This window comes from Eublepharis macularius, chromosome 12 (assembly GCF_028583425.1).
Source record: "Eublepharis macularius isolate TG4126 chromosome 12, MPM_Emac_v1.0, whole genome shotgun sequence".
NCBI lineage: Eukaryota > Metazoa > Chordata > Lepidosauria > Squamata > Eublepharidae > Eublepharis > Eublepharis macularius.
Genome location: NC_072801.1, coordinates 10085705 through 10110871, shown reverse-complemented (window position 1 = coordinate 10110871; position 25167 = coordinate 10085705). Strand labels below are relative to the sequence as shown.

Sequence of the window (25167 nt, the reverse complement as noted above, 5' to 3'; positions counted from 1 at the left end):
TGGAAAAAAGGGAAAGAGAGAAGACGCAGAAAAGATAAATGGTGCACAAAATATTTATTCATACTTCTGTTCTCCCCGCCACTGCACATTTCAAATCCATATGGGACATTTGTTTCTAGGAATACTCCCTCTCTTCAAACTATGGTAAACTTGCCCTTGCTGATATGCTTCATCTCTCCTGAACAGATGGGTCAGTAGAGAGGGCCGAACACAGGGGAACTGCTAGGCCCTGCTATTCCGTGACACCCGCCCCCCGGCACTCTTGGGCCACGTGCCTGAGCTCACCCACTGCTGAGCCAAGCTCTTCTCAGCTTCATGCCACAGACCCACAATCTACCTGACAGCCCTTCCTCACTTCCAAATGGTCACCTCCTTGCTGTGTCCACAGGCCCTCTTCTAAGCCATCTTGAAATTCCCTCCAACGATAGCTAACTGTAGGCTGCAGAGTATATCCAGCCCCTTTGGACAAAACAGCCTGGGTGCAGTTGGGGGCTTTATTGATTAGGCAAAGGCTGAAATGCAGGCCACCTCCTTCATACTTTAAATTAGGGCCAAAGCATTCCAGGCCTCACTGGGTTCCTGTGCTACAGCCAAGCACAAATGTACCACTTCAGCTAATGGAGTTCATGTCCAAACTGCCCTCCCCCACCGCCCTTTCTGGGAATCAAGATAACGGGACGTCTCTGATCTTGGCCACGCCTCTGACCAAATAAGCAGGCTTTTGAACCACACAAGTTTGGGCCTGGACTGTATGGACTCAAACGCGAGTTTTTCCAAAAGGGAAGAGAGAACAGAGAGAGGGCAACAGAAAGGGAAAGGTAAGGAAGAGGATGGCTTTGATACCGCAGAGTTCGCACTTAGGGCTTCAAATGGGAAATCGTTTCGGGGTTCAGTACCACAACGCAAGGGCATGCTTCAGGAGCACTAGCACACTGGCCCTGCCCCCCTCCCTCAGGAACAACCCCCTACCAGCCCCTGATGCGCCTGGGAGATTAGATGGAAAGGGTTCTGACTCGTTAGAGAATACTTCCTGCATCCCACATCACTTCTCCAGTTACCACTCAGAACAGCGACGCTGACGGCAACCCTCCTTCTACGGGTCTCCTGGAGCCCATGGAAGAGGAGACAAGCCAATGCAGAGAGCAAGGAGCAAAGGGATTTCAAGTGCAAACACGAGAGGGTGCCCAGTGAGGGACCTGAAGGCATCTGATGCAGCTCCAGCACCGAAACTAAGCAGGTCCGAATTGAGCCACGACTTCGTCTGGGCGACTAGTGGTGGACTGCAGCTCCCAGCTCTGATTTAAGCCTCAAATGGAAGGAGGGATAACATCAACATCACAGAAAAGATCAGAATCCTCATGCCAATAAGGAAACATAACTGCATATACTCGCTAGGGAATCTTTGGGGGGGGGGGAGTTGAGCATCTATTGTGAAGATGGGCATATGAGGATCTGAAGGGAGGGGGAAGTGGGGCGCTGTTTGTATCTGGGTCGCCGAGCATCCACACTGCTATTGTGCTTCTCGGCAGAAGCCTCGCACGGTCCGATTTTAGCATCCGGCCAAAACACCCCGCCCGAATCGGAGGCACGCCGGTGGCATTTCTTCCGGGCTTCTGTGCTTGTGGCGCCACGCTGATCCTTGTGGCGCCTGTGGGGTTTTTTGGCACTTCCAGGGTGGGCGCTGCAGAGAGGACTGGGGGACCGCATCTAAGGGGGAGGCGGGATCTGTGCCCCTAGTAGGTCATAGGCGAAGATGTTCCAGAAGACGGCGAAGACCAAGAAGGTGGCGTAGGACAGGAGTACCACCCACCAGCTGCACTGGTCCTGCAGATTTTCCTCGTAGCTACGGAGGATGGTCAAGCCCATGCTGATGCCCACAATCGCACCTGCCAAGTGCGCCATGAAGCTGGGCTGTGGACCTGAAGCAGGCAATGGTGGGGAGAAGCGCAGCCAGACGGCTCGGCCTACCTCGGAACTCACTGCAAGGGGCAAAGCAATAAAGAAAGAGAGAAAGTGCAGCAACCCCCACAAAGTTCCCAGTCTAAAAACCAAAACATACATGTATACTTACTACACACCAGTGCCAAGACCATGCGGAGCAGCTTGTATGGGCATCGCATCCCCGCCCAATTCTGCGGAAACAGAGAGAAGAAGAAAAAACATTTGCCTACCGCCAAGGGGCTGTCCTACCACCTGCATGCTTCTCCCCAGATCCAGTCCCTCTTGGAACCTTTGGGCCCTCCCAGCATAAGAAACAAAAGCCCTCCGTTAGCTCATTCGAATCACAGAGCTGTGGCTTCTGGATAAAACATGACTCTGGGTCAAACATGATTGTTAGCATGGGGCAGTAGTTAGAGTGGAGGGCTGGGATTGGGGGAACCCAAGTACAAATCTCTCCTTTGCCCCAGAAGCTGGCTGGGTGATGTTTGGCGGATCACTCAGGCTAAGCCTAACCTACCATCCAGGGTTGTTGTGAGAATAAAATGGAGGAGAAGAACATAAGCCGCCTCGGGTCCCCACCAGGGATAAAAGCCTGGTATAAAGTATGTAAATAAATAAATAAATTTATATGTGATTTCTCTTCTGACCATTCGAACACAGGTGGTGGCCTGTCCTATTCAAGGTGCCTCTGGACACCGGCAGAATCATGGATGATGCGGATTCTGTTTTCCGCCACATTTGAATCTTATACTACAGCTGCCCAGCTGCGTCTGCCATTTGGACACCATCAGGCCAGATCCACTGACAAACGTGTCACAGAGGGTTAGGGAGACCAGAGATCCAAATATCTCCTCTGCTGTGCACCTCCCCAGGTGGCCACTGGCCCGTTGCTCTCGTCCAAACAAACCTTACAGGGATGTTGTGAGGATGAAGGCAGAGACAGAAAGGAAGTCTGTAGGCCACTCTGAGCTGCGCAGAGGAAGGGAGGATGGAAGATGGAATGGATAAGCCCCCCGCCCCGCCCTCGCCAGGACCCTGATGTCTCCACCCCACCACGTTCCCCACAGTTCTTACCATGACGACATTGGCCAGGTGAGCAGAGCAAAGTGCATAGACACCCCCCGAGCCTCCGACCAAAGGTGCTCTCATGTCTGTGATGGAGACAGTCAAGGAGCCTGCAGAGTAAGAGACAAAAACGGCGAGACCAACGCCAGTCACTCCCAGATGGGGTCTGCCCTTCAGCCCTCCTTGCAATGTGCAAGCGCCACACCAAAAGGCCTTTTGTGAGAAGGCTGCGCCTGCAAGGTTAGCGTTTTGAAATCTAACCACTGTATAATAGTATATCAAGAACAATGGCCACTTCTGGTTGCATAAAGCTTGCCACAAGTAAGCAGAATTGCTTGTGTTGGGGGTCAGTGTATGTGTTGCCCAGCGACTGAACCTCAACAACCAAGAAGAGAATCCTGACCAGAGAGCTGAGGCTGAGAGCCAAGCTACAAGTGACACCTTACACAGGTTGGACACTTGTCAGCTGACCTAAAGATTTGATGGGAAATGTAGGCCTCCTGGTTTTACAGCTTGGCTCTCCATTACAGCTGCAAGACCAGGATGCCTACATTTCCCATCAGAACTTGAAGGAAGCTGACAAGTGTCCAACCTGTGTCAGGCGTCACTTGTAGCTTGGCTCTGAGAGGACCTCTGAATTCCGCCCCCCCCACCCCGCCCCGCAGTCAAGGGACCCAATAAATGCATACCTTCCTCTTCCAGGCACATCTCCTCATGCCCGCCAAAATTGGCCCTTTCTGCTCCTCTACAAGTCCCCTTCCCCAGAGGAACAAAAGAAAGATCTCCCGTTCCAAGAGGGCTTTTGTGGGTGGGGCCATCTGAGCTCTCTTTTAATACTTGATCAAGTGCAGCAGCCCCTGCACGTTTCAACAAAAAGCCTGTGTAGTTGTTGCTTTTTACTCTACGGCTTGTATGGCCTATGAATCACTTGGGACTCATTTGGCCAAAAGCCAGGCTAGGACTGCCGCATGCACACACTCGTGATTTGAGGCATTGTCCCTATGACATTTCCTCTTGCTGCTTTCCCTTAAGAAAAGAAACCAAAACAAGAAAAACAACCTTTTCCAGTGGTAAACCACTTGGTTTCAAAGCCTGTTTTCTAAAATCCTATTTTGTTTGGATCACAAGAAGAGATCAGGAGAAAGATGCCCACAAGGTGAAGAATTAAATTTGGATTTCACACTTGGAATTGGTGGAGTGCATGGATGGAACACCTTGATTTCCATTGGTCTTCCCAGTTCATGTTTTATCAGCTAAGCAACACACAGAAAATCCTCGGAATTAAGAAAAAAGCCTAGGGTAGATCTTTTCATTATTTCTTTCTGGGTCTTCTAGCAGGCTAGGGTAACTCATGAGCTACCTGTTGTTGCTCAAGGCATAGCTGAGCCATGATTCTGGGGAGGGGGGGTGACCTTGGATCAGATGTCTTCTTAGCCACGAACTCAACAGGAAGTCTTGGGCTCTGCTCCTTCAGCCTCCACCCCCATCTGCCTTACTGGGCTAAACATAGTGGGCCTACCTTGCAGAGGTATTGTGAAGACCCCCAACAAAATGAACTCTGACCTCTGCACACACATTGTAAATGCTCTCTCTCTAAATGCTGGCAGTTCAAGTTGGGTCCTGGTTTGGAAAGGGGTAACCATTGACTGCCCTTCTGAACGGACGCAGCGGGTGCAGGCCAGTGGACCCGAGGAGTTTCTCTCCCCACTGTGCTCTGCTGAACCAGCAGCTCATGGGAGGGGAGAAGGCCGCAGGCTGACGAGGGACCGTCCGCCCTCTCTCCCGCACTCCCCACCTCTCCAAAGAAATCAACGGCTGAGTAATTCCGCCAGCTGCTCTAATTGCCCAGGGGCTCAGCAAACCCACTGCCTTCACCGCCGTCAGCAAGCCAGCTCCAAAGCACTGTAATTTAAAGGCTGCCAAGTCTGGGGTGTGCCCACGTGGGACTCTGCAGTCATGCTGGACTTTACGGAGGGGACCATGCACACAGCAGGAGGGAGGAGTCAGGAGGAGGAGTGGGAAGAATCGTCGCCAGGAGAGATGGTAAAGCTCCCAGGATCGCTGAGCCGCTTTTCCAAACCATGGGGCGGCCCGATTTGCAAGTAATCAAAACCAAGGGAACCAGCAGACCCAAAAATGATTTATTAAGCACCATTTTTTAAAAAAAAGTCAGCAAGCATTTTGAAGCCTAGCTACTTCTTTTGCAAGTCACGGCAAGCAGCAGAACAATGCCAGAGAACGAAGTGACAGAAGCCAGAATCCACTACCCACAGTGTTTGTTCTCAGTTCCTTCTTATATAAAAGCTCCTCGTAAGCTGAAAACTAGCACAGCAGGAATCTGGTTCTACCCTCTCCCTTTATTACCTCGGCTGGTCTCCTGTCTGCAGGAAGTTGTTCATACCAGGGAGCATGCTCAGATGGCAGCTCCCGCTCATGGTCTGAAGTGGCCCAGCCCCCTCTCTATCACCCCATTCTGCTGCATGTGTAAACTGTCAGGTCCAGTGTATATGTAAACTGTACTGACTCCATTTTTCTAATGCTTCTAGTGTTTAAGTGCTTTCCCACAGGTGCACCACTTCCCAGGCAGATTTCTCACCGGAGGAGATTGTTTTGTCTAACGCCGTTCCACCAAGCATTGGCCTTGAGAGACAGCAACTTCCCAAGACTGAAAGATATTGTTTTGAGAACTGTGGGGGGAGGCTGGTTCAGTGGGTAACTGTTACTCTGTACCTCATGCTTTGCTCTTCATTGGTAACAATGATCGTGTACCATCCTGAGTCTCCTATTCAGGACAGTGGACTATAATGGACCTTTTCTGCAGTAAAGTTTCCTTATTCAAACAATGGACTCTTGTTTACTTTTGAAGGGGAACCTGTAGTAAGAGCCTTATCTAGCCACAGTCTGACATAAACCAGGCTGTTCCCACGCGTGGCACCATCACACCCATGCTGAGACCAGTGTGCACGTCACGAGGATGCTTCGCTCTGCCTCTCTCTCTCTCAAACACACACATGTGCAATCCCAGGCTCATCACTGGAAGCTAGCCACACGATGTCATAAACTCCCACTGGCCTTCATGAGCTGCATGGACCAAGGGGACTGTCACAGTGTCAGTTTGCCTGTCAGTTCTCAAGCCAAAGCTACGCCATGTTCTCATGTTATGATCTGTAGCTGTTTAGTTCTCTCCCTCCAGGCCCAGGTGCTGCCCAGGCTGCATATATCCATGGGAGCGAAGAATTCTTATCAACCCGTTCCGGCCGACCTTGACGTCCTCGCCTTCCCAGGCCTTCTAGACAGGACTAAGGGGGGAGGCTGGGAATGGGTGTTAGAAGTGTTGTTACTTTCATTTTGTATGTCATTCTCAACAAAGCTTTCATTCAGCCAAGGCTTTCCTAGTCCTTGGAATATGGATACTTGTATCCTGAGCATTGTCTTTCAATAAACCTTCTGGAATCAAGAAACTTTGTGCTTCTTGCAGAAGGGGGGAGACGAACTCTAGATAACTGGGATTCCATAGCCTGACAGGGATCAAAACTTGGACCCATGAGTCTCTGCATGTCATTGTCATCATTCATTCATTCATTCATTCATTCATTCATTCATTCATTCATTCATTCATTCATTCAATTTCTAGCCTTCCCTCCCTGTGAATGGGCTCAGGACAGGCTACATCTGAATATAAATACAAGTAAAATCACAGTAAAATCATAACAATCCTAAAATACAACGAATTTACAGCTTCTAAGATGACACGGGACCCCCGGTTCCCCCTGAATTAGCTGCACTCTGGTACACACTCCCCACTCTGAAATAACACACAGCACGAATTACAAAGAGTCTGGTGGCCTTGGAAAGAGCAACACCCTGACAGGGCTAAAGCGGAAACATCTCACCTGCCAGGACTCCCGCCAGGTAGAGAAAACTGATGCGCAGGATGCCGTGGACCATTTCGAGGGGGATCCCAATCATCAGCTGCAGGAGGGCATTGAACCCCAGCTGTTCCAACCTAGAGAATCACAAGGAAGGAGGCAACTTCACATCCCAGAGTCCCATGATGCGGCAGGAAACGTGCAATTCACTTAGCCTAGGAACCAGGAGAGCCAGAAATCTTTGTCTGTAAAAATAAAAGTCTCCCCAAAAGGAGCCTCAGCAGTTCGCAGGTCTCCCTCTTCCTCCGAGTGGTGTGAACCTCACTGGGTCTTGCCTCGGTTTTAGCTCCCTGACTCTCGAAGCACAGCTGTGCTTACCAAAATGCAATGTACCACCCAGACCTTCATTCCAGCAATAATTTTATCTAGTGGGGTACTCCTCCTACCCGCTATCCTGATGCAAAAACAAGGAAGCAAACGGCTTGCTCCAAACAGGGATGCCTTTATAGAACCTCATGATTCCATGACAGCCCATGCTTTGCCACAGAAGAACTCTCAGATGGAGAGAATATTTGTTAATTGTGCCAGTCGGCCGGAGATCCTGCCTAAGAATCACAGTCTGCTAGTTGAAAACCGCAGCTATGCTCATCTGCAGATGGGGAGGAAAAGACACGTGCCGGGTTTCCCTGATCAATACTCCTGCAGTTCTTTGGAAGGATCATCCGTTCTCTCTGTTCTTAATGTATAATTCTTGTTTCATTTCACCAGTATTAAAAATTAATAAATAAAAGGAATCACAAGCATCCGAGCAGATTGGAAAGGGGGCACGTCGGTGGTGGCACTAGCACTAGCCAATTGGCATCAGCGCAATAAGCTTCTTGCAGAACTGTTCCCACCCCCACCCCCAATCCAAGGCGTGGCTATTGCTGACTGCACTGCCTGTACGAACCAAGTCACAAACAATGCCCCCTCCCCTCTTCTTCATTCGTTTCCCCATTTGGCCTCCAGTTCCTCTCCTATAAGCAGGTGAGATGGGAGCAGGAGAGAGACCACAGCTGGTACTTACCCCACATGCATAAACATGTAAGTGAGAAATCGCCATGCACGGGCTCGGTGTCCTGGGTGATATACCAGGGGACTCTTCATGTACTCCGGATGGTATGTTTGCAACACCCACTTGTTCAGGCGGGCCCCGTAGCAGAGGAAAACAATGATCTAATGGCAACAATAGGAAAGGAAAAGGTGACTGAAGAGGGTCCAGAGCATCTGGCTGTGTCCAGGCAGAGCTTCCACCTGTGACCAAAAGTGCTGCAAAAACATTATATCGGCTCCAACAATCAGTTTGCTAAGAACTAGAAAAGCAATTTTCTAGTCCTCAAGCTTATACACCTGGAAATAGATAGGCAATGCCTGCAGACATCTTAAGTGTCCAAAGGCCTATTGAATCAATTTCCCAGGGACTAGAAGGCACTGAAGCCCCACTTCCAAGGCACGTTGCTCCACTCCATGAACAAAAGCAGCAAATGGATCAATGTAGCAGAAAACGCACAGCCAATTGGCACAAGGTTACTACAGGTTGCAGAATCTGAATTTTCCAGAGACTTGGTTGCAGAATTCTGATCTATGATGTACAAATCTTTTTAAAAGCACAAATACACAACACCGTGATGATAGTCCTTCGAGTTGCAAAACCTCATGAATACCAAGATTCGGATCCAGTAGCACCTTCAAGTTGACCTTTAAGGTGATACTGGACCCGAATCTTGCTTTTTTACTATAGACCAACCAGCTACCCACCTGAAGCTATCTGCATGAAGAGCAAGTGACAGCTGAAAATACTTTAAGTTCAAAAAAGTCCTGGAGAGGGAGCAGCCAGCAGCAAGCTTGAAACTTACAGCCAGGCTGGAACACCTCTGGTTTTAGAAAATAACCCCTGAAAATAACCCCAACAACCATCGTTCTCCGGCCGTGAAAGCCTTCGACAACCCCTGCCTGTTTCTTCCCCTGGGTGCAACATGCCCTCACTTGTGTTTGGGGGAACCACAGGACAACTCCCCACCTACCTGGGTCAGTGTGACAACGGCCATGAACACAGGTGGGGGGCAGGTGCGGTGCTGATAGAAGTACCACCGCCGGTCCATCTCGCAGGGCAGGATCTCGTACGCCACATAGCGCACGAAGCGCTTGTAGAAGCCCAGGCCAGTCTCATCCAAGAGACCATCGCGGGGCAGTGCCCTCTGCCCATTGGCTATCGCTCGCTTGAAGCTGCTAGACCTCTTGCTGCTGATCTGCAAAGACAGACCGTGACATGACTGCAGCCAACTGACCGTGGCAAAACACGCACCACCTGCCTGTGTGCTCTCTGAACCTGGAACTAGCAGTTCAGACCTCTGGGACCCAGTCTTGATTGATCTACCAACTGCCCAGGCTTTTTTGATTTCCCTTCTGGAACAGGTAAGAGATGTTAACTATTCTCAGATTCATCCGCTACCCAACCTACCCAACTACTACAGTCATGCCAGTGTACTCCATAAAAGAATTACATGTTAAGTCGCTGCAATCCTGGATCTACTGCCCTTAAGAGTCATCGAGTCACTCTCCCCTCCTCCAAGATTTCTGGTATGACAGGCAAAAGTGCTAATTTCTCCACACCATTCTATGTGACCTCCTTCTTCAGAAAAAGAGTGGGAAACAAAAAAACCCAGAACCATACAGGGCAAAGATGTGCCAACTTTTAAATGCTGTTCATAGAGAAATTTTCATGCAGACTCTTTCACCGATTGTAGGCCTACAGGATTCAGAACAGCTACCCAAAACTACAAGGATGAAAATACAGCCAATTTAATTGCTGGCCCTGATCCACATAATTTTCTGATATAGGGATTGAAAACTGAAACGTCTCTGACGTAACCATGGGAACCGGATTTCCCCCCCCCCTCTTTAAATCTCCCCCTTTCCCGTGCATGCACGTTGCTTAGCAAATGTTGATGTCATCTGAACTTAAAACTGTTGTTATGACGTGTTGCTACTGTTGCATGTAGCAGTTTTAAGAAATCAATGAAATGACACAAACAGGAGGAGGAGTTTGGGAAAGAACCATCTCTGATCTCCTCCAGTGTGGCAGACTGTTTAAAGCACGCTCTGCTTTGCCTGGAAATCCCATTTTTCAAAAGGCAAATTGACCACCCACGGCAATTGGCTCACTTCATTTGAGAGACTCAACACACAAATGTTTGCAAAACCCATCCGCTTCCCCTCCCAATCTCTTACCAAGGTTTGCAAACTGGTTTCAACAGGTAAGGAAAGGAACCCTGATTTAGCACCCACCATGGTTCATGCCAACACACACCTCACACTAAACCACAGCAAAGTTGGCAGCCAGTATGGTACGGCATTTAGAGAGTCAGAGCTGAACTAGACAAGACACCTGACACGTGGAGGATGCGTGTTGGTTTCCCGCAAGTTGTCTTGTTTCGTCTGCTCGACTCTCTCTTGCCGCTGCTGGCATGCTCAGCTCCCTCTGGCTGTCGAGTACATTTAGGGGAGCAAGGGGAGCACCTGGCAATGGTGAGAGAGAGAGAGAGAGAGAGAGAGCTGAGCGTGCCAGCGGTGGTCAGAGGAAGCCGAGTGTGCCGGCAGCAGTGAGGTGCAAATATCAAGGTCAGTGGCACCAGTGGGCTCACCTATGCATTTAAACAAGTCTTTCCACCCACCTCGGGTTTTATAAATTTACCTGCCAAGATTGCTTTATCAAGGAGAACGGCATGGAGAAGGAGGAAAATTGCCACTGTTTCCTCCCTGCAGGAGATGTTTAAAACTACCCAGGCTGCTGTATGAAACTGACATGACTTCTCTTTATATTGTGTTTGTGACTACCATGAGAAAAGCAATCTGAAATAGGAAGGATATTTGCTAGCTTGCCTGTTGTGATTGCAAACAGAAGCATTACCACCTGCTCTGCATCTGATCCCAGCTAGGTGGGCGGGCATTACTGGCTGCTCCATGCCATATCCTCGCTGGGTGCAGGGGTGGGTATTGCCACCGGCTCTGCTCCTGATCCCATCTGGGTGAAGGTGGTGGTCAGGCATTGCCACCTGCTCTGCTCCTGATCCCATCTGGGTGAAGGTGGTGGGCAGGCATTGCCACCGGCTCTGCTCCTGATCCCATCTGGGTGAAGGTGGTGGGCAGGCATTGCCATCTGCTCTGCTCCTGATTCCAGCTGTGTGAAGGGGGGGCGGGCATTGCCACCTGCTGCACTTCTGATCCCAGCTAGATGAAGGTGGGGGGATGGGCATTGCCACTGGCTCTGCTCCTGATCCCAGCTGGGTGAAGGCGGGGGGCAGTCATTGCCACGTGCTTCATGCCTGATCCCAGCCAGGTAAAGAGGGGCAGGCATTGCTGCCTGCTCCATGCCTGATCCTAGCTGGGTGAAGGCATGAGGTGGGCATTTCTGACTGCAGCTGGGTGAAGGGGGGTGCCCATTGCCCCCTGCTCCACTCCTGATCCCAGCTGGGTGAAGGCGGGAGGTGGGCATCACCACCTGCTCTGTGCCTGATCCCACCTGGGTGATGGCAGGGGAAAGGCATTTCCCCCTGCTCTGTGCCTGATCCCAGGTGGGTGAAGGGGGTATGGCATTGCCACCTGCTCTGCTTCTTATCCCAGCTGTGTGAAGTCCATGGGCGGGCATTGCCACCTGCTCTGCTCCTGACCCCAGCTGGGTAAAGGCGGGGGGGAGTGGGCATTGCCACCTTCTCCGCTCCTGATCCCAGCTGCAGCCATTGCTGCCTGCTCTGCTCCTGATCCCAGCCTGGACTTCCCGCCATGACACACTCTCTGGAAGGACGGTCTGCCTCGCCTGGTCTTCACGGCAGCACCCTCTGGTGGCACACCAGGTTAGGAAGTGAGTTGTCTGTAACACGCTTAGCCTTTTATATAGTAGGATATTATTGTACTTAATTAGTCTTTCACGGCTGTTTTTTGTTTTTTTGAGGTATCAAGGAGAATGGCATGGAGTGGGAGGACAGCCGCAACAGTTTCCTCCCTTGCTGTTTTCTCACTGGAAAATCTCCATCTGAGCTACTTTTATCCCGACTGTGGAAATAAATATGGGTACCTGGGCTGTAAGGCTTAAAGGTTCCCTCTCTCCCTGTGCCCTTTTCCTCCTTGATAAAGTAATCCCTGAGGCTACATTTTCTTTTTTTTAAAAACCCTTTAAAATAGAAACTCCCCCTGCCTGGCAGTACAAACCTGGGTTGCTCCCGTGGAGACCAGGAAGTGGATTTCTCCTTCAACTTGGCTTCAAGAAAATCTTACCGGCTCCTACATTTTTAATTAGTTTTGCAAATAAATGTGTGCGTGCCTTCTTAAGGCAGCCAATGGAAGGGAGGGCTGAAATTGTGCACATATGAAGCTGACTTATATTGAATCAGACCCTCGATCCACTAAGGTTAGTAATAATAATAATAACATTGGATTTATATACCCCCCTTCAGGACAATTTAATGCCCACTCAGAGCGGTTTACAAAGTATGTTATTATTATCCCCACAACAATCACCCTGTGAGGTGGGTGGGGCTGAGAGAGCTCTGAGAAGCTGTGACTGACCCAAGGTCACCCAGCTGGCTTCATGCGAAGGAGTGGGGAATCAAACCCAGCTCTCCAGACTAGAGTCCTGCCGCTCTTAACCACTACACCAGACTGGCAATGGCTCTTCAGGGTCTTTCTTGTGCCATCCTTATGTGGTCCTTTAAGTGGAGATGCTGGTGACTGAACCCAGTTCCTTCTCGTCTGTTGAGCAGAGGCTCTTCCACTGAGCCACAGCCTACTGTGCTGGAGTGAAGAAGGAACATGTACTACCAGACCCTTGGAGGGATCACTAGTTGGAAAAGTCATATGGAAAATATTCGAAATGTTCAATAAATCATCCCATGTCTTCACTTCAAGGCTTTTGTTAATGAAAACATTCTTCTCCAGACTTTCCAAACCCACTAGGGAAGGGGGACTTCAGAGCAGCTGACTGTAATGATAATTTTAAAAGACAAACAAGGAACAAAACAGCCCAAACTTGTTTAATAACAAGCGGGATGCTAAACACTGAGACCAGCACAGCAGTGAAATGAGCTCGTTGGCTACAGCAGGTCCAAAGCATGCAAGAACCACCTGGCACCTGCAGGCAGACGGCAAGGGTAGTAAGACAGCCCCTCAAGGTGGGGGGAACCCCAAAGCATAGGCACCCCAGCTGAAGGGGCCTTGACCCGCCCACCCACAATGCCACTGGCGATCTCAAGCCTGGAGAGACATGGGCTCAGTTTCACAGAGCCCGTGTGAAATGCCCGCCTTCTCATGCAGCCACAGCGTGGCCCAATGGTACTCACGCCACTGACCAGGTCTACCAACTCCTGATAGCATATCTGTCCCTCGTCGTTGCTCTGTGCCAACGCCACCAGCATCTCCAGCTTGGCAGGGTCCAAAGGCAGCTCATGGCTGTGCACCAGGCTGGCAAAGGTCTCCACACCAATGAAACCAGTGTTTTCGGGATCAAGCTGCCAAAACAAGTAAGAATGAGGGCGGGAGGCAGAGAAGCTTTTGCGGCAATCAATTAGGGTTAGGCTAGAATTAGGTGCTGCACTTGGCACAGCTGAGCTTATTCCAGGTAAGGGTGCGGAATCAGGCAATGGGCAAAGGGTTCAGAATCAATCATTATACTTGCAAGCCTACAACTGGTAAACTTTTAAAATACAGAGATGAGAGACCAGGTAGGAGTTTACACTCCCCCCTCCCCCATTACCATCCTGTATTTAATAAGGCAACCCAGTTCCAGAGAATGTCTTTATAGATCTAGATCAAGACTGGTAGCTGTGTTAGTCTGTCTTTAGAAGCAACAAAGAACAAGAGTCTTGTAGCGCCTATAAAACTAACAAAATTTGTGGTAGGGTATCTGAAGTGGTGAGCTGTGACTCACGAAAGCTCATACCCTCCCACAAATGTTGTTTGTCTTATAGGTGTTACTGGACTCTTGCTCTTTAAAGGATCTAAACAGCACAGATTAAAAGCTGACCAAACAGCATGGTGTAGTGATTAGGGTGTAGGACCATGGAGACCTCTATCACAGAGCTCATTGGGTTATCTGGGACCTGTCACTTTATTTCTGCCTCACCAAACTTACAGGGTTGTTGTGAGGACAGAATAGGGAGGGAGCCACCACGTAAGCTGTCCTGACCCCCTATTAAGACAGGTGAAAAGGAAAATGTAACATGGAGATAGACAGATGTATTATTATAGGTTAAGAAGTTGCCCTCCTTCATTCTTCCATTTGCTTAATTTGCACCCTTGTCAGCTCGCTAATGTAAGAGAAGCTTCCTTACACAGTTAAGCCCTGTTTCCTTCCTAAAATCAGCCACACTGCCTCATGTTGAGGCCTAAAGCAGATTCCCCTTCAACTCTGCACAAGAATTTTGGCCTTTTGGTTTTGTAGCGATATATGTGGCACCGTCTAGGGGCACAGTATCCTCCCAAAGGCACCACTACTAATCAATGTGACAGCCCCGTCCACAGATTTGCAGTGATTAACAAGGTAACAGGCTCTGCATTCCTCTTTCTGGACCTTTTTCAGTCCACAGAGAAGCCGAGCCATGAGTAGCTTGGAGGAATTATTTTGTACGTGCGTTTAAATAAAACACGCACAAATAACCCAGGAGTGCACACCCAAAATAAACCCAGATGAAAGGATGGTAAGAAAGAGAAAGAGCAGCACCCTGCAAATGCAATAGGCCTACCCAGGGCTTGTGATGGCCCAAGGTCTGAGGCGTGCGGCAGAGCTGGTAAAAAAAATTATTCTACAAATCATATTGTCTCTGTCATTTTATCCCTCCAGGGAAATACATGCAGAACCAGCTGACAATGTCCTTGTGGAACAGGCAGGATGGAGAATGGTGGAGGTGGAGAAAGAAGAGAAATACGTTTGCAAAATATTGCCAGGTATTCATCACATGCCTAGTGGCTGCAAGTTCAGAAAGTCAGGTTTATGCCCAGAGATTAGCCGTGAGAAGTGCAAGAGAGCCTTTGGTGTAGTGGTTAACAGCAGTAGGACTCTAATCTGGAGAACCGGGTTTGATTCCCCACTCCTCCACTCGAAGCCAGCTTGGGTGACTCTGGGCCAGTCACAGCTTCTGGGAGCTCTCTCAGCCCCACCCACCTCACAGGGGGATTATTGTCGTGGGGGTAATAATAACATACTTTATAAACCACTCTGAGTGGGTACTAAGTCATCCTGAAGGGCGGTATATACATCAAATGTTGTTGTTGTTGTTAAGAACAGAGGCACAGAGTTTAATTCACGTGCACAAACAGAATTAGCTCACTTCAAGTGAGGAACAAATGCTTGTTCTACCTCATAAACCAGCCTCATGTCACAAACAACTGCTTACATGCCCCACTTGGTGCGCCCTGCCCTTACGACAAAGCCATGTCCACTTCTCCTGTGCCTCAACGCAGCACAAGGTCTAGTGGCAGAGAGTTCTTTTTTCCCTCCTGACTCAGCCCCAGAGGGCAACACAATGCCCGCCCACACATCTCCTGTTGCCCCCGTGCTTCTTCTCCGGAATACCCCCTTCCCCAAAGCAAAAAGCTTTTGCTTCACTCCTCGCTGTCGTTCAGGAGGCATCTCCGTTGGGACTTCGGGGAGCACGGTTTGGAAAGAGCTGCCCCTATCACAGCCTTGAAACCCCCCCACGTTTCTCAATTGAGCTGTGATGACCAGTTCGTGACTGGCCCTGCCTCGAATGGCAGCCACGTGGTGGTGGCACCCACTCCCCTTTCTCAAAATTCCAAAGGTGTGGATACAACCTTTGAGGGCCTCAGTTCCGATCTACTGGGTCTACAAGAGCAGAAGGGCTCAATCCTGGACCGACCCTCCCCATCTTGCCTGCAACAATTCTGTTCCTTTTCTCTCTATAGCTTTTTTCAGCCTCCAGAACAATGTACATTTCCCGTTCCTCCGGGCCATTGCCAAGCTGCCACCCCCAGAGGGTTGTGTTGTCCTTTGGAATCCTACTATCCACAGCAGCTGGGAGAAAAGAGGGGTGGTGGACGATGAGATCGATGGAAAGACAGGGGCAGGCACAGCCCCTGTATTTTCCACAGCCTTAGAACTCTTCCAAGGAAAACTTAATGTTTCCAGGCTGCAACTAGGCAACTGCTAAAATCTCCCTACTGTTGCTGGCAGATGCTGCACGTGTCACGGAGAACTTAAAGAGAAGAACTCATGCGGACGGTCGATGAGAGACTGATGGCAGTTGCACAGCTGGAGCCAAGCCCAGGCCCCTGGGCTCTCAGGTATATCAGGGGCCCCCTCCAGCACTTCAGTCCTTCACCCCACTACAGCTGACAGCCTTTCCCTGGTATGGTAGGTACCAGACGGCAGCTCACAGCCCTGTATCCATTCTGAGGGTCTCCAGAAGAATTCTATTCACACGCTCCCATCTTTTATTACTCTCACCTGAATACTGGAATAGGCATATGGAGAAAAAGGAACTGGTAAGCAATATGGCATTAAAGTAATGTATATAAATAAATAAATAAATAAATAAATAAATAAATAAATAAATAAATAAATAAATATAGTATACTTATGAGAGTATGTATGTACTTATGAGAGATGTATGTACTTATGAGTATACTTATGAGAGAGTATGTACACACGCACGCATATATATATAGTTACGCATATTGCTATGGCACGGAGTGCAAAGTGCCTTTAACCATCGGAGCCCTAGGGCGCAGGTGACCTCAGCGAAAAAAAATGATGGGCCCCTAGTCCCTGTGGGGCCCCTAGACTTCAGCCTTATGAATACAGCCCTGACTGAAGCCATGTGTATGGAAACCTCATCAGGACCCAGACAAGAGAATTTGGGCCAAAATGGCACATGATGTTTGGTGATCCATCATCTCCAGAGGTCATTTCTGCCAATGGAGAGTTTTTTCATTGACCAAACGAGACTTAGAATCATAGAATCATAGAGTTGGAAGGGGCCATACAGACCATCTAGTCCAACCCCCTGCCCAGTGCAGGATCAGCCTAAAGCATCTCTGACAAATATTCGTCCAGCCTCTTCTTGAAAACTGTCAGTGAGGGGGAGCTCACCACCTCCCTAGGCAGCTGATCCCACTTTTGAACTACTCTGACGGTGAAAAAGTTTTTCCTAATATCCAGTCGGTACCTTTGTGCATGTAGTTTTAGCCCATTGCTTCGCGTCCTACCCTCTGCTGCCAACTGGAACAGCTCCCTGCCCTCCTCCAAATGACAGCCTTTCAAATATTTAAAGAGAGCAATCATGTCCCCCCTCAACCTCCTTATCTCCAAACTAAACATTCCCAAGGCCCTCAGCCTTTCCTCGTAGGGCTCAGTCTCCAGACCCCTGATCATCCTCGTCGCTCTCCTCTGCACCCTCTCGATTTTGTCCACATCCTTTTTGAAGTGAGGCCTCCAGAACTGCACACAGTACTCCAGGTGCGGCCTGACCAAGGCAGTATAGAGAGGGGCTATGACCTCCTGCGATTTCGATGCTATGACCCCTTTGATACAACCCAGGACTGAATTAGCCTTTTTTGCCACCGCATCACACTGACTGCTCATATTTAGTTTACAGTCCACTCTTACCCCAAGATCCCTTTCACATATACTACTGCCCAGAAGTGTATCCCCCATCCAGTATTTGTGCTTCTCATTTTTGTGGCCCAGATGTAATACTGTGCACTTGTCTTTGTTGAATTGCATCCTATTCACAGCTGCCCACTTCTCCAGAGTATTCAGGTCTTGTTGAATTTTAATTCTATCTTCTTGGGTGTTTGCTACCCCTCCCAATTTGGTATCATCAGCAAATTTAATGAGCAGCCCTTCCACTCCTTCATCCAGATCACTGATAAAAATATTGAAAACTACCGGGCCCAAAACCGAGCCCTGTGGCACCCCACTGGACACCTCCCTCCAATCTGATGAAACGCCGTTGACCACCACTCTTTGAGTGCGGTCCTCCAACCAGTTCCCTATCCACCGAACTGTCCTATAGTCTACTCCACAGTCTTCCAGTTTGCCCATCAGAATGTCATGGGGGACCTTATCAAAAGCCTTACTGAAATCCAGATAAATCACGTCAACAGAGTTCCCCCGATCCAGCAAGCTGGTCACTCGATCAAAGAAGGAAACCAGGTTGGTCTGGCAGAATCTGTTAGGAACAAAACCATGCTGACTTCCCCGGATCACTGAGCAGTCCTTCAGATGCTTACAGATTGATCCCTTTAAAATCTGTTCTAATATCTTCCCAGCAACAGAAGTCAGACTGACTGGCCTGTAGTTTCCCGGGTCATCCTTCCTCCCTTTCTTAAAGATTGGGATAACATTCGCTCTTCTCCAATCTTGTGGCACATCCCCAGTCCTCCAGGAGGCCTTGAAGATGATGGACAGGGGTTCTGCAAGTTCTCTGGAAAGTTCCTTCAGCACTCTTGGGTGCACCCCATCCGGCCCAGGGGATTTGTATTCATCCAGTGCAGCCACATGCCTCTCCACTACCTCTCTGTCAATGTCAATTAGCCACTCAGGTGTCCTGCCACATTTTCTACTATCTCTCGATGTGCCTGAGTTCTTCAGGGAGAAAACAGAGGCAAAAAAGTCATTAAGCCTGTCTGCTTTTTCTCTGTCCTGCATCAGAGTTTCTCCATCTACTCCCAACAGCCGTCCAATTGTCTCTTTTACCTTGCGTTTGCTTCTCACATATCTGTAGAAGTTTTTCTTGTTGTAGCGAGCCCTCCTGGCCAGACCCAGCTCGTACTGAGCTTTGGCCTCTCTGATGGCTGATCTGCAGTACCTAGTAACTCTCATATACTCCTCTTTAGAGGTCTGTCCTTCTCTCCATTTCCTGAACATTTCCTTTTTCTCCCTTAGCTTATTCTGGAGCTCTCTGTGCATCCACATCGGTTTCTTGGAGCCCTTACCATGTTTCCGTCTTGCTGGGATAGTGAAGGCTTGAGCTTGCAAAAGCTCGTGTTTGAGAATGTCCCACCCTTCACTCGCTCCTTTTCCTTCCAGCACAATCCCCCATGGAATGACTCTCATCAAGCCTCTGAGTTCATCGAAGTTGGCCCTACGAAAATCTAACCTACGAGTCTGGCTACGAACTTCCTTGGCCCCCCACAGCAACTGGAATTCAAGAAGGACATGGTCACTTCCCCCTAAGGTCCCCACCACCTTCATCTCATCTACCAATTCTTCCCTGTTGGTTAATATCAAGTCTAGTATGGCCGAACCCCTTGTAGCTTCCTCCACCTTTTGAAAAAGGAAGTTATCAGCCAGGCAGGTCAGGAAATTGTGTGATTCATGACGCTTTGCTGAGCCTGTCTCCCAGCACACATCGGGGAAGTTGAAGTCACCCATAATTACAAGGTTCTGATGTCTGGATACTCTGCCAATTTGTTCAGAGAGGGCAGCATCCATTTCTTCTCGCTGGTCGGGTGGTCTGTAGCAGACTCCAACAACAATACCCTTTGTCCTTCCTCCCCATATACTTTCCACCGGGCTGTCAACCACATTGTCCAGGACTTGCTGACAATCAAGCCCTCTCCTCACATACAACGCCACTCCACCTCTTCTTCTACTCTTCCGGTTTTTCTTGAACAGCTCATACCCATCCACTAGCACATTCCAGTCATGGGAATCATCCCACCAAGTCTCAGTAATTCCTACTATGTCATAGCCCTCTGTTTGCAATAGAAGCTCAAGCTCTTCTTTCTTATTGCCCATACTTTGGGCATTGGTATATAGACACTTGTAGCCTTGTACCTTTGTTTGACCTTTCCTACCCAGGTGGGTCCCCACTGTGTTCACATCATCATTGAAGTCACCATGTCGATCGTCCCCTGCCCCTTGCGGCATCAGTTTAAAGCTCTCCTGACGAAGTTCTCCAGGTTCGTTCCAAACGTTTTCTTCCCTGCCCTTGAGAGGTGAAGCCCATCATGTGCTAGAAGGCCTTCTCTAAGAAAACCTATCCCATGGTCCCAGAACCCAAAGCGCTCCTGCCGGCACCACCATCTCAACCAGCGATTCACCTCAAGTATGCTTGCCTCCCCCATCCCTGCTGCTTCTGGGGGAAAGGGGGCCCTTAGGAACAGCATGGGGAGAGCTGGGGGTAGTTGTGCGAGAGGCAAGAATCGCCCACTTTCCAACTGGCTGACATGCAACCCACACTTCAAAAGCTGCTGCAGGACAGCCCGACTCGAACTAGGACAAAGGGGGTGGGGGACAGGTTATCTCACCTCCCCCTCACTCCAATTCCCTGATTTATCTATCCATACATTTTAATCCTGCCCTTCAACAAGGAGCTCAGGGCGGCATATGTGGCAGCTTTACCTCCACCCGGGACCGCTCAGCATGGCCCCGTTTGCCTTCATGGCTAAGTGTGGATTTGAACCCCGGCCTCCCTACTACCAGCCCCAACTCTCACATCATGCTGGCGGTCTGCTAGTGATAGAAATCATCCCTCCGAAGCAGTTGTTAGTCCAATGATGGAGAAGTAAGAGCAGTAGACATACTGCACCTGTGTTGTATCCAGATCACAGCTAACAAGAGATTGGCAGGGGGCTTTCTATTCAACAAGCAGTGCATGCGATATTCTCTACTGGCCCTGCTTCCCCCATCAAAGTGGCAGGGAGGTAAAATAGAGAGAGCTGCACCTTAAGTGCTAAAATTCCCCTACCCCAGTATGGTAGCTCAGTCCTGGCTCCAGTCATTGCTCCCAAATGAATGAGTGGCTTTAAGACAAGGACAGGATAGAATAAATAATTTCTTCTCATTAGCTGTGTAATTCAATGGGCAGGAGCAGGGCCTGCCCACCCTCGCATCGCTGTGCCACGTTTTCACCTGCTGAATCCTTGCTATGACTTTCGAAAACCTCAGAGCCCTGCCACAAATAAAGCAGATATTCCTCGTTGAGAGGGGGTGTCTGCTGCTCCTGCCGTCTTCCCCACTCGAGCACGCCAGATTCAGGCTGAAACCAGGTGTGCATTTGAAGGGAGAATTTTACCCAATGCAACTTTCCCCAGCACACAGTTTGCTGATGGGAAAAGCAGCCGGCTCCTAGCAGATTATTCTAGGCAGCTGGATGTTCAAATACATTCTAAATAAGCTGGTAGGCCCTGTTATGGATGGAATAATGGGACATATAGACTGGAATAAAACATTAAAGACTTGTGAGCTCTTGGGCATATAGTTATCTGAGATGTGAATACCAACACTCCAGAGTCTATGCCTAGCCTTGGCATTCTTATTTGGGTGGGGAAGTTTTCTTGCCTTCCAGCTACCATAATGCATCTAATACACAGTAAATTCCAGCATTATGACAACTGAAGCCCCACGACTCCAAACAGCTGATTTTTGCCTCTCCCTTGGGAAGTCAATAAGGGATACTAGAAGCCGTTCGTGTGGATTATTTAGGTCAGCACATTATAAAGCTAGTCAGCTTCCACTTTCACTGCCAGCTGCTCTTTCCTCTGGGCCTTCCACCCCAGCACAGACACACAAACACATCAAGTAACGCACAGACACAAACATGCTCACACAAGATTGATCAATCCATGTACCACCAAGCATGTTCCTGTGCCAGAATTCACTGGTGGATCATTCCTCTCAATGTGTTGTGTGATCTACATCGGAGCCCTTTTTCTCTCGCACGCCGGAGTCCGCAAGCACCTTGCACAAACGTAGATGGTGCATGGACACATTTGCTCACATCACCGTTATTTAGGAAAGGACCACAAAGCACTCTGCCCACCAGTTCTCCCACCAGCACAATCCAAACTAAGGCACGACACAAGAGAACGCAGCATGGCACGAGGAGAGGCCCGCAAAGCAAGTGGGCTCTAGATTACTCCTGCAAGCAGGCCAAGCCAGGCCGCAGAGTCATCTCTTCTGCAAAAGTTTCAGAAATGCACCAAATATTTTAGCCAGGGTTGTCAGGCAAGCAAAGAATGGCTGGGCTGGTCAGCCTTTTAACCCCTTCCTCAGCTGGGTTTCAATCAATGGGCACAGAATCAAAACCTCCAGATTGGTGCCTGTTTTTGTAGACCCAGAAGGAAGCCTGAAATCACCCGCAATTTAACAGACGCTTGCCGTAGGAGAAGGAAAACACCACTGGTTGTATTCTCTGTTTCCAGTGCCAACTAGAGTAACGCTCCAGAACCACAACAGACTCAGGAAACCCGGCAACAAGAACTGGCAAGGGGCTTTTCCTCTGACCCTCCAACTGCTGAGACAATCAGCCTGCAGGATGCAGCAGCACTTTGCAGGCTAATACCCCCCCCCTTTCCAACAGACACCTCATCAGCTCAAGAGGTGGGGAGCAGCAGAGAAGGCCCCATCTCTGTGCTTCGGGGGGCTCTGACACCGCCTCTTCCTGAGGGTGAGAATTCAAGACTTCTGCAAAAGACGACCACCTAAGACATCTCTGGCAGAGATGGAATTTAAGCTCTCCAGATTCCACGAGCCCCTCTTCTCTTCTTCATGCTGTGGAGGCCTGGGTTCAGATCTCCACTCGGGCAAAAGAGCCAGAGGAGTTAGCCATGTTCATCTGTACTTGCAAAATAGTAAAAAGTTCAGTAGCACCTTTAAAACTAACCAATTTTATTGAGGCATAAGCTTTCGAGAGTCACCGCTGTCTTCGTCAGGTGCATCGTCAGAGTTGGTTAGTCTTAAAGGTGCTGCTGGACTTTTTACTACTTTGGCAAGAAGCTCATTAAGAGCCTGGAGACCAGTCACTCTCTGTTAGCCTGAACTTCCTTGCAGGGTTGTTGTGACGATGGCCCGTAGAAAGGGTTGCTGTTCACAGCCAGCACCGCTGCATCTTCTTTCCCGTCAGAAATGAGAGCAGATCCTGCAGAGATGGGGTTGCTCTGACAACAAGACACGCCGCGGAGGTCGCCAATCCCTCCCAGGCTACCCAGAGAACTCGGCAAATGGGTCCCTCTCCGGGCGCCTGCCCCCAAGGGCGTCTCTGCCAGCCCCGAGCAGCCGCTGCTAAGGCGCCTCTGAAGCCCTCGAGCACGGCCAGGGGCAGGCAGGCGGCAGCAGCGCCGCCTTGGTTCTCCGGCGGCCTCGTCCCATCCGCCGGGCGTCGGGGCATCCACGCCTGCCGTGCCCGTTTTCCGTCTCCGCATTCGAGCGTAAGGAACAGTGAAGAATGGGGGAGGGCGACGGGCGCCCCGCAAGCCCCCGGGAAGCAGGGCGGTCTGCCCGCCCCGAGGCCCAGCCCTGGGGGCGCTCCGGAGGCCACGGCGGGCGGATGGAGCGGATGCGCCGCGCTCCGGGGACCCCCGCCTGGCCAGGCCCGGGAGCGCAGCCTGGGGCCCCTGGCCAGTGTAAGGCGGGACCCGCCTGGCCCAGCGCCCCCGGCCCCTCCGCGCCTGCCCCGACCTGCCAAGCTCCGGCCCGGCTCCGCACGTGCTCCGGCCCCGGCCCCGGCGCAACCTGGTCGGCGGTCGGCGCCCCCCTCGCCCCCCCCGCTCACCTGCTCCTGGATGAGCTGCAGCAGCGAGCTCCTCTCCATATACCTGCCGGCCGGGGCGGCGGAGCGGGAGCGGGCGAGCGCGGCCGCCCCTCGAGCCGGGCCGGGCGAGGCGAGGCGCGGGACGGAGGCGCCGGGCTGGGCGTTGCGCAGGAGCGAGGCGAGAGGCGAGGCGGGCGGCGCTGCCTCTCTCTGGCGACGGGCGCCCGGCGCACCCGCTGCGGCGCTCCAGCCCCCTCTGGCGGAGCCGCGCGCGGAGAGGCGCCGGTGGGGCAGCAGCAGCGGCGGGAGGGCGACGAGAGGGAGGCGGGGGGGGGGGGCCCGCTCCGCCTCCCGCCTCCCGCCTGCCGCGGCGCGCGAGACCCCCGGGGGGAGGCCGGGCGCGGGCAGAGGCGCCGCAGCGGGGCCGAAGCGCGGCCGACGCGGGCGCGGAACTCTTGGCGGAGCCCCTTAGGGGCGCGCGCGGCTGCGGAGCCGGCTGTGGCTCAGCCGTCGCGCGTCCATTCCCGCAGTCACCGAGGCGAGCCGGCCCCGTAAGGAAGAGGCGGCTGGACTGGTCCCAGGTAAGGTTGCCAACTCCAGCCAGAAAAATGTCTGCAGATTTGGGGACGGCGCCTGTGGCAGGGTGAATTTGATTTAGAATCGGTGGTGTTTGCCTTCTGAAGCCGCCTTTTCTCCGGGGGAACTGATAACATGCAGCCTGGAGAGCAGCTGCAATCCTGGGAAGACTCCAGGCCCCATCTGGAACCTGGCAACTGCAGCCAGGCCAGGCAGCAGAGCGTTTGAACCCCTACCCCAGGCAGGCTCCTCTTCATGAGATGCATGCTTCTAGGCATCTCAGCGGGGTCCTGGATAGGTGCCGGACAGTGCAGGTTGCAGGCATAAAGGGGGTACAGAGGGCAGTCGCTTTTCTGGAACAAGCAGGAGTATAGGGACACCTGAAAGGCTAACAAGGTGTGAGTTTTTAAGGTACCTTTAGACTCCTGCTGCAAAGAGAGAACATAGCCACCTTTCTGGCTTGCCCCACAACTAATGGAAGAGAGACAGTGTTGCATAGTGGTAACAGTGTCAGGGGCTCAGTGGATGATCTTGGACCACAAAGGTTTGTTATGAAGCTAAAAGTAGAGGAAGGGATGGATAAAAATGTATTAGATAAATAGTGAGATTTGAACCAGGAATTTCCACAACATACTTCGTTCTTTGGCCTGTCACCAGTTCTCAATATTCATGAATGATTCTGATTTCTGTACATAAGGTATGTTATACATACCAACAGAGTGAGTGATGCCTGTGTCCCATCTTGAAAGGCAGTGTAATTTGGGGGAGCCTGGGTTGCCGACAGCTAGCAGTTCCTCCAAGCAGAGTTCCACTGACTTTCACAACTGCACGAGAAGCACATATTTTGTAAGCAAATGGAACTGTAGTCTGTGGCCATGCTTACTGCACGTTTTTGCCTTTACTGCACGTTTTTGCCTTTACTGCACGTTCTTGCCTTTACTGCATTGCCTTCTAACTTTGTAACCCGCTTTTTGCATTATGGTGTATCAGAGACTGTTTTTGTTTGCATTGCTTTGCAGTTCTGTAATCCTAGTCCTGTTGCATTGTTTACTGGATAACTGTTTTCTATATTTTGTAGTCTCCCTTGGGTGTCTGCAAAAAAGGGGGGGCTATAAATGAAGAAAAGAAATAAAATATAGAACAAGCGAAGCTTTGCTCTTCTAGAAAACAAACATGTTGACATGGTC

General features: G+C 50.6%; 1 protein-coding gene across 1 annotated transcript; it reads right to left on the bottom strand.

Annotated features, from left to right (window-relative positions):
* Positions 1-37: 37 nt before the first annotated feature.
* On the bottom strand, positions 38-23650 carry RHBDL1 (rhomboid like 1). Its single transcript, XM_054993486.1, has 8 exons — positions 23426-23650; positions 13259-13417; positions 8939-9163; positions 7942-8090; positions 6900-7012; positions 3016-3116; positions 2072-2132; positions 38-1979 (listed from the first exon to the last, which is right to left on the bottom strand). The coding sequence occupies exons 1-8, from the start codon at positions 23462-23464 to the stop codon at positions 1708-1710; spliced, it is 1119 nt and encodes a 372-aa protein (XP_054849461.1). The 5' UTR covers positions 23465-23650; the 3' UTR covers positions 38-1707.
* Between the last annotated feature and the right edge of the window lie 1517 nt (positions 23651-25167).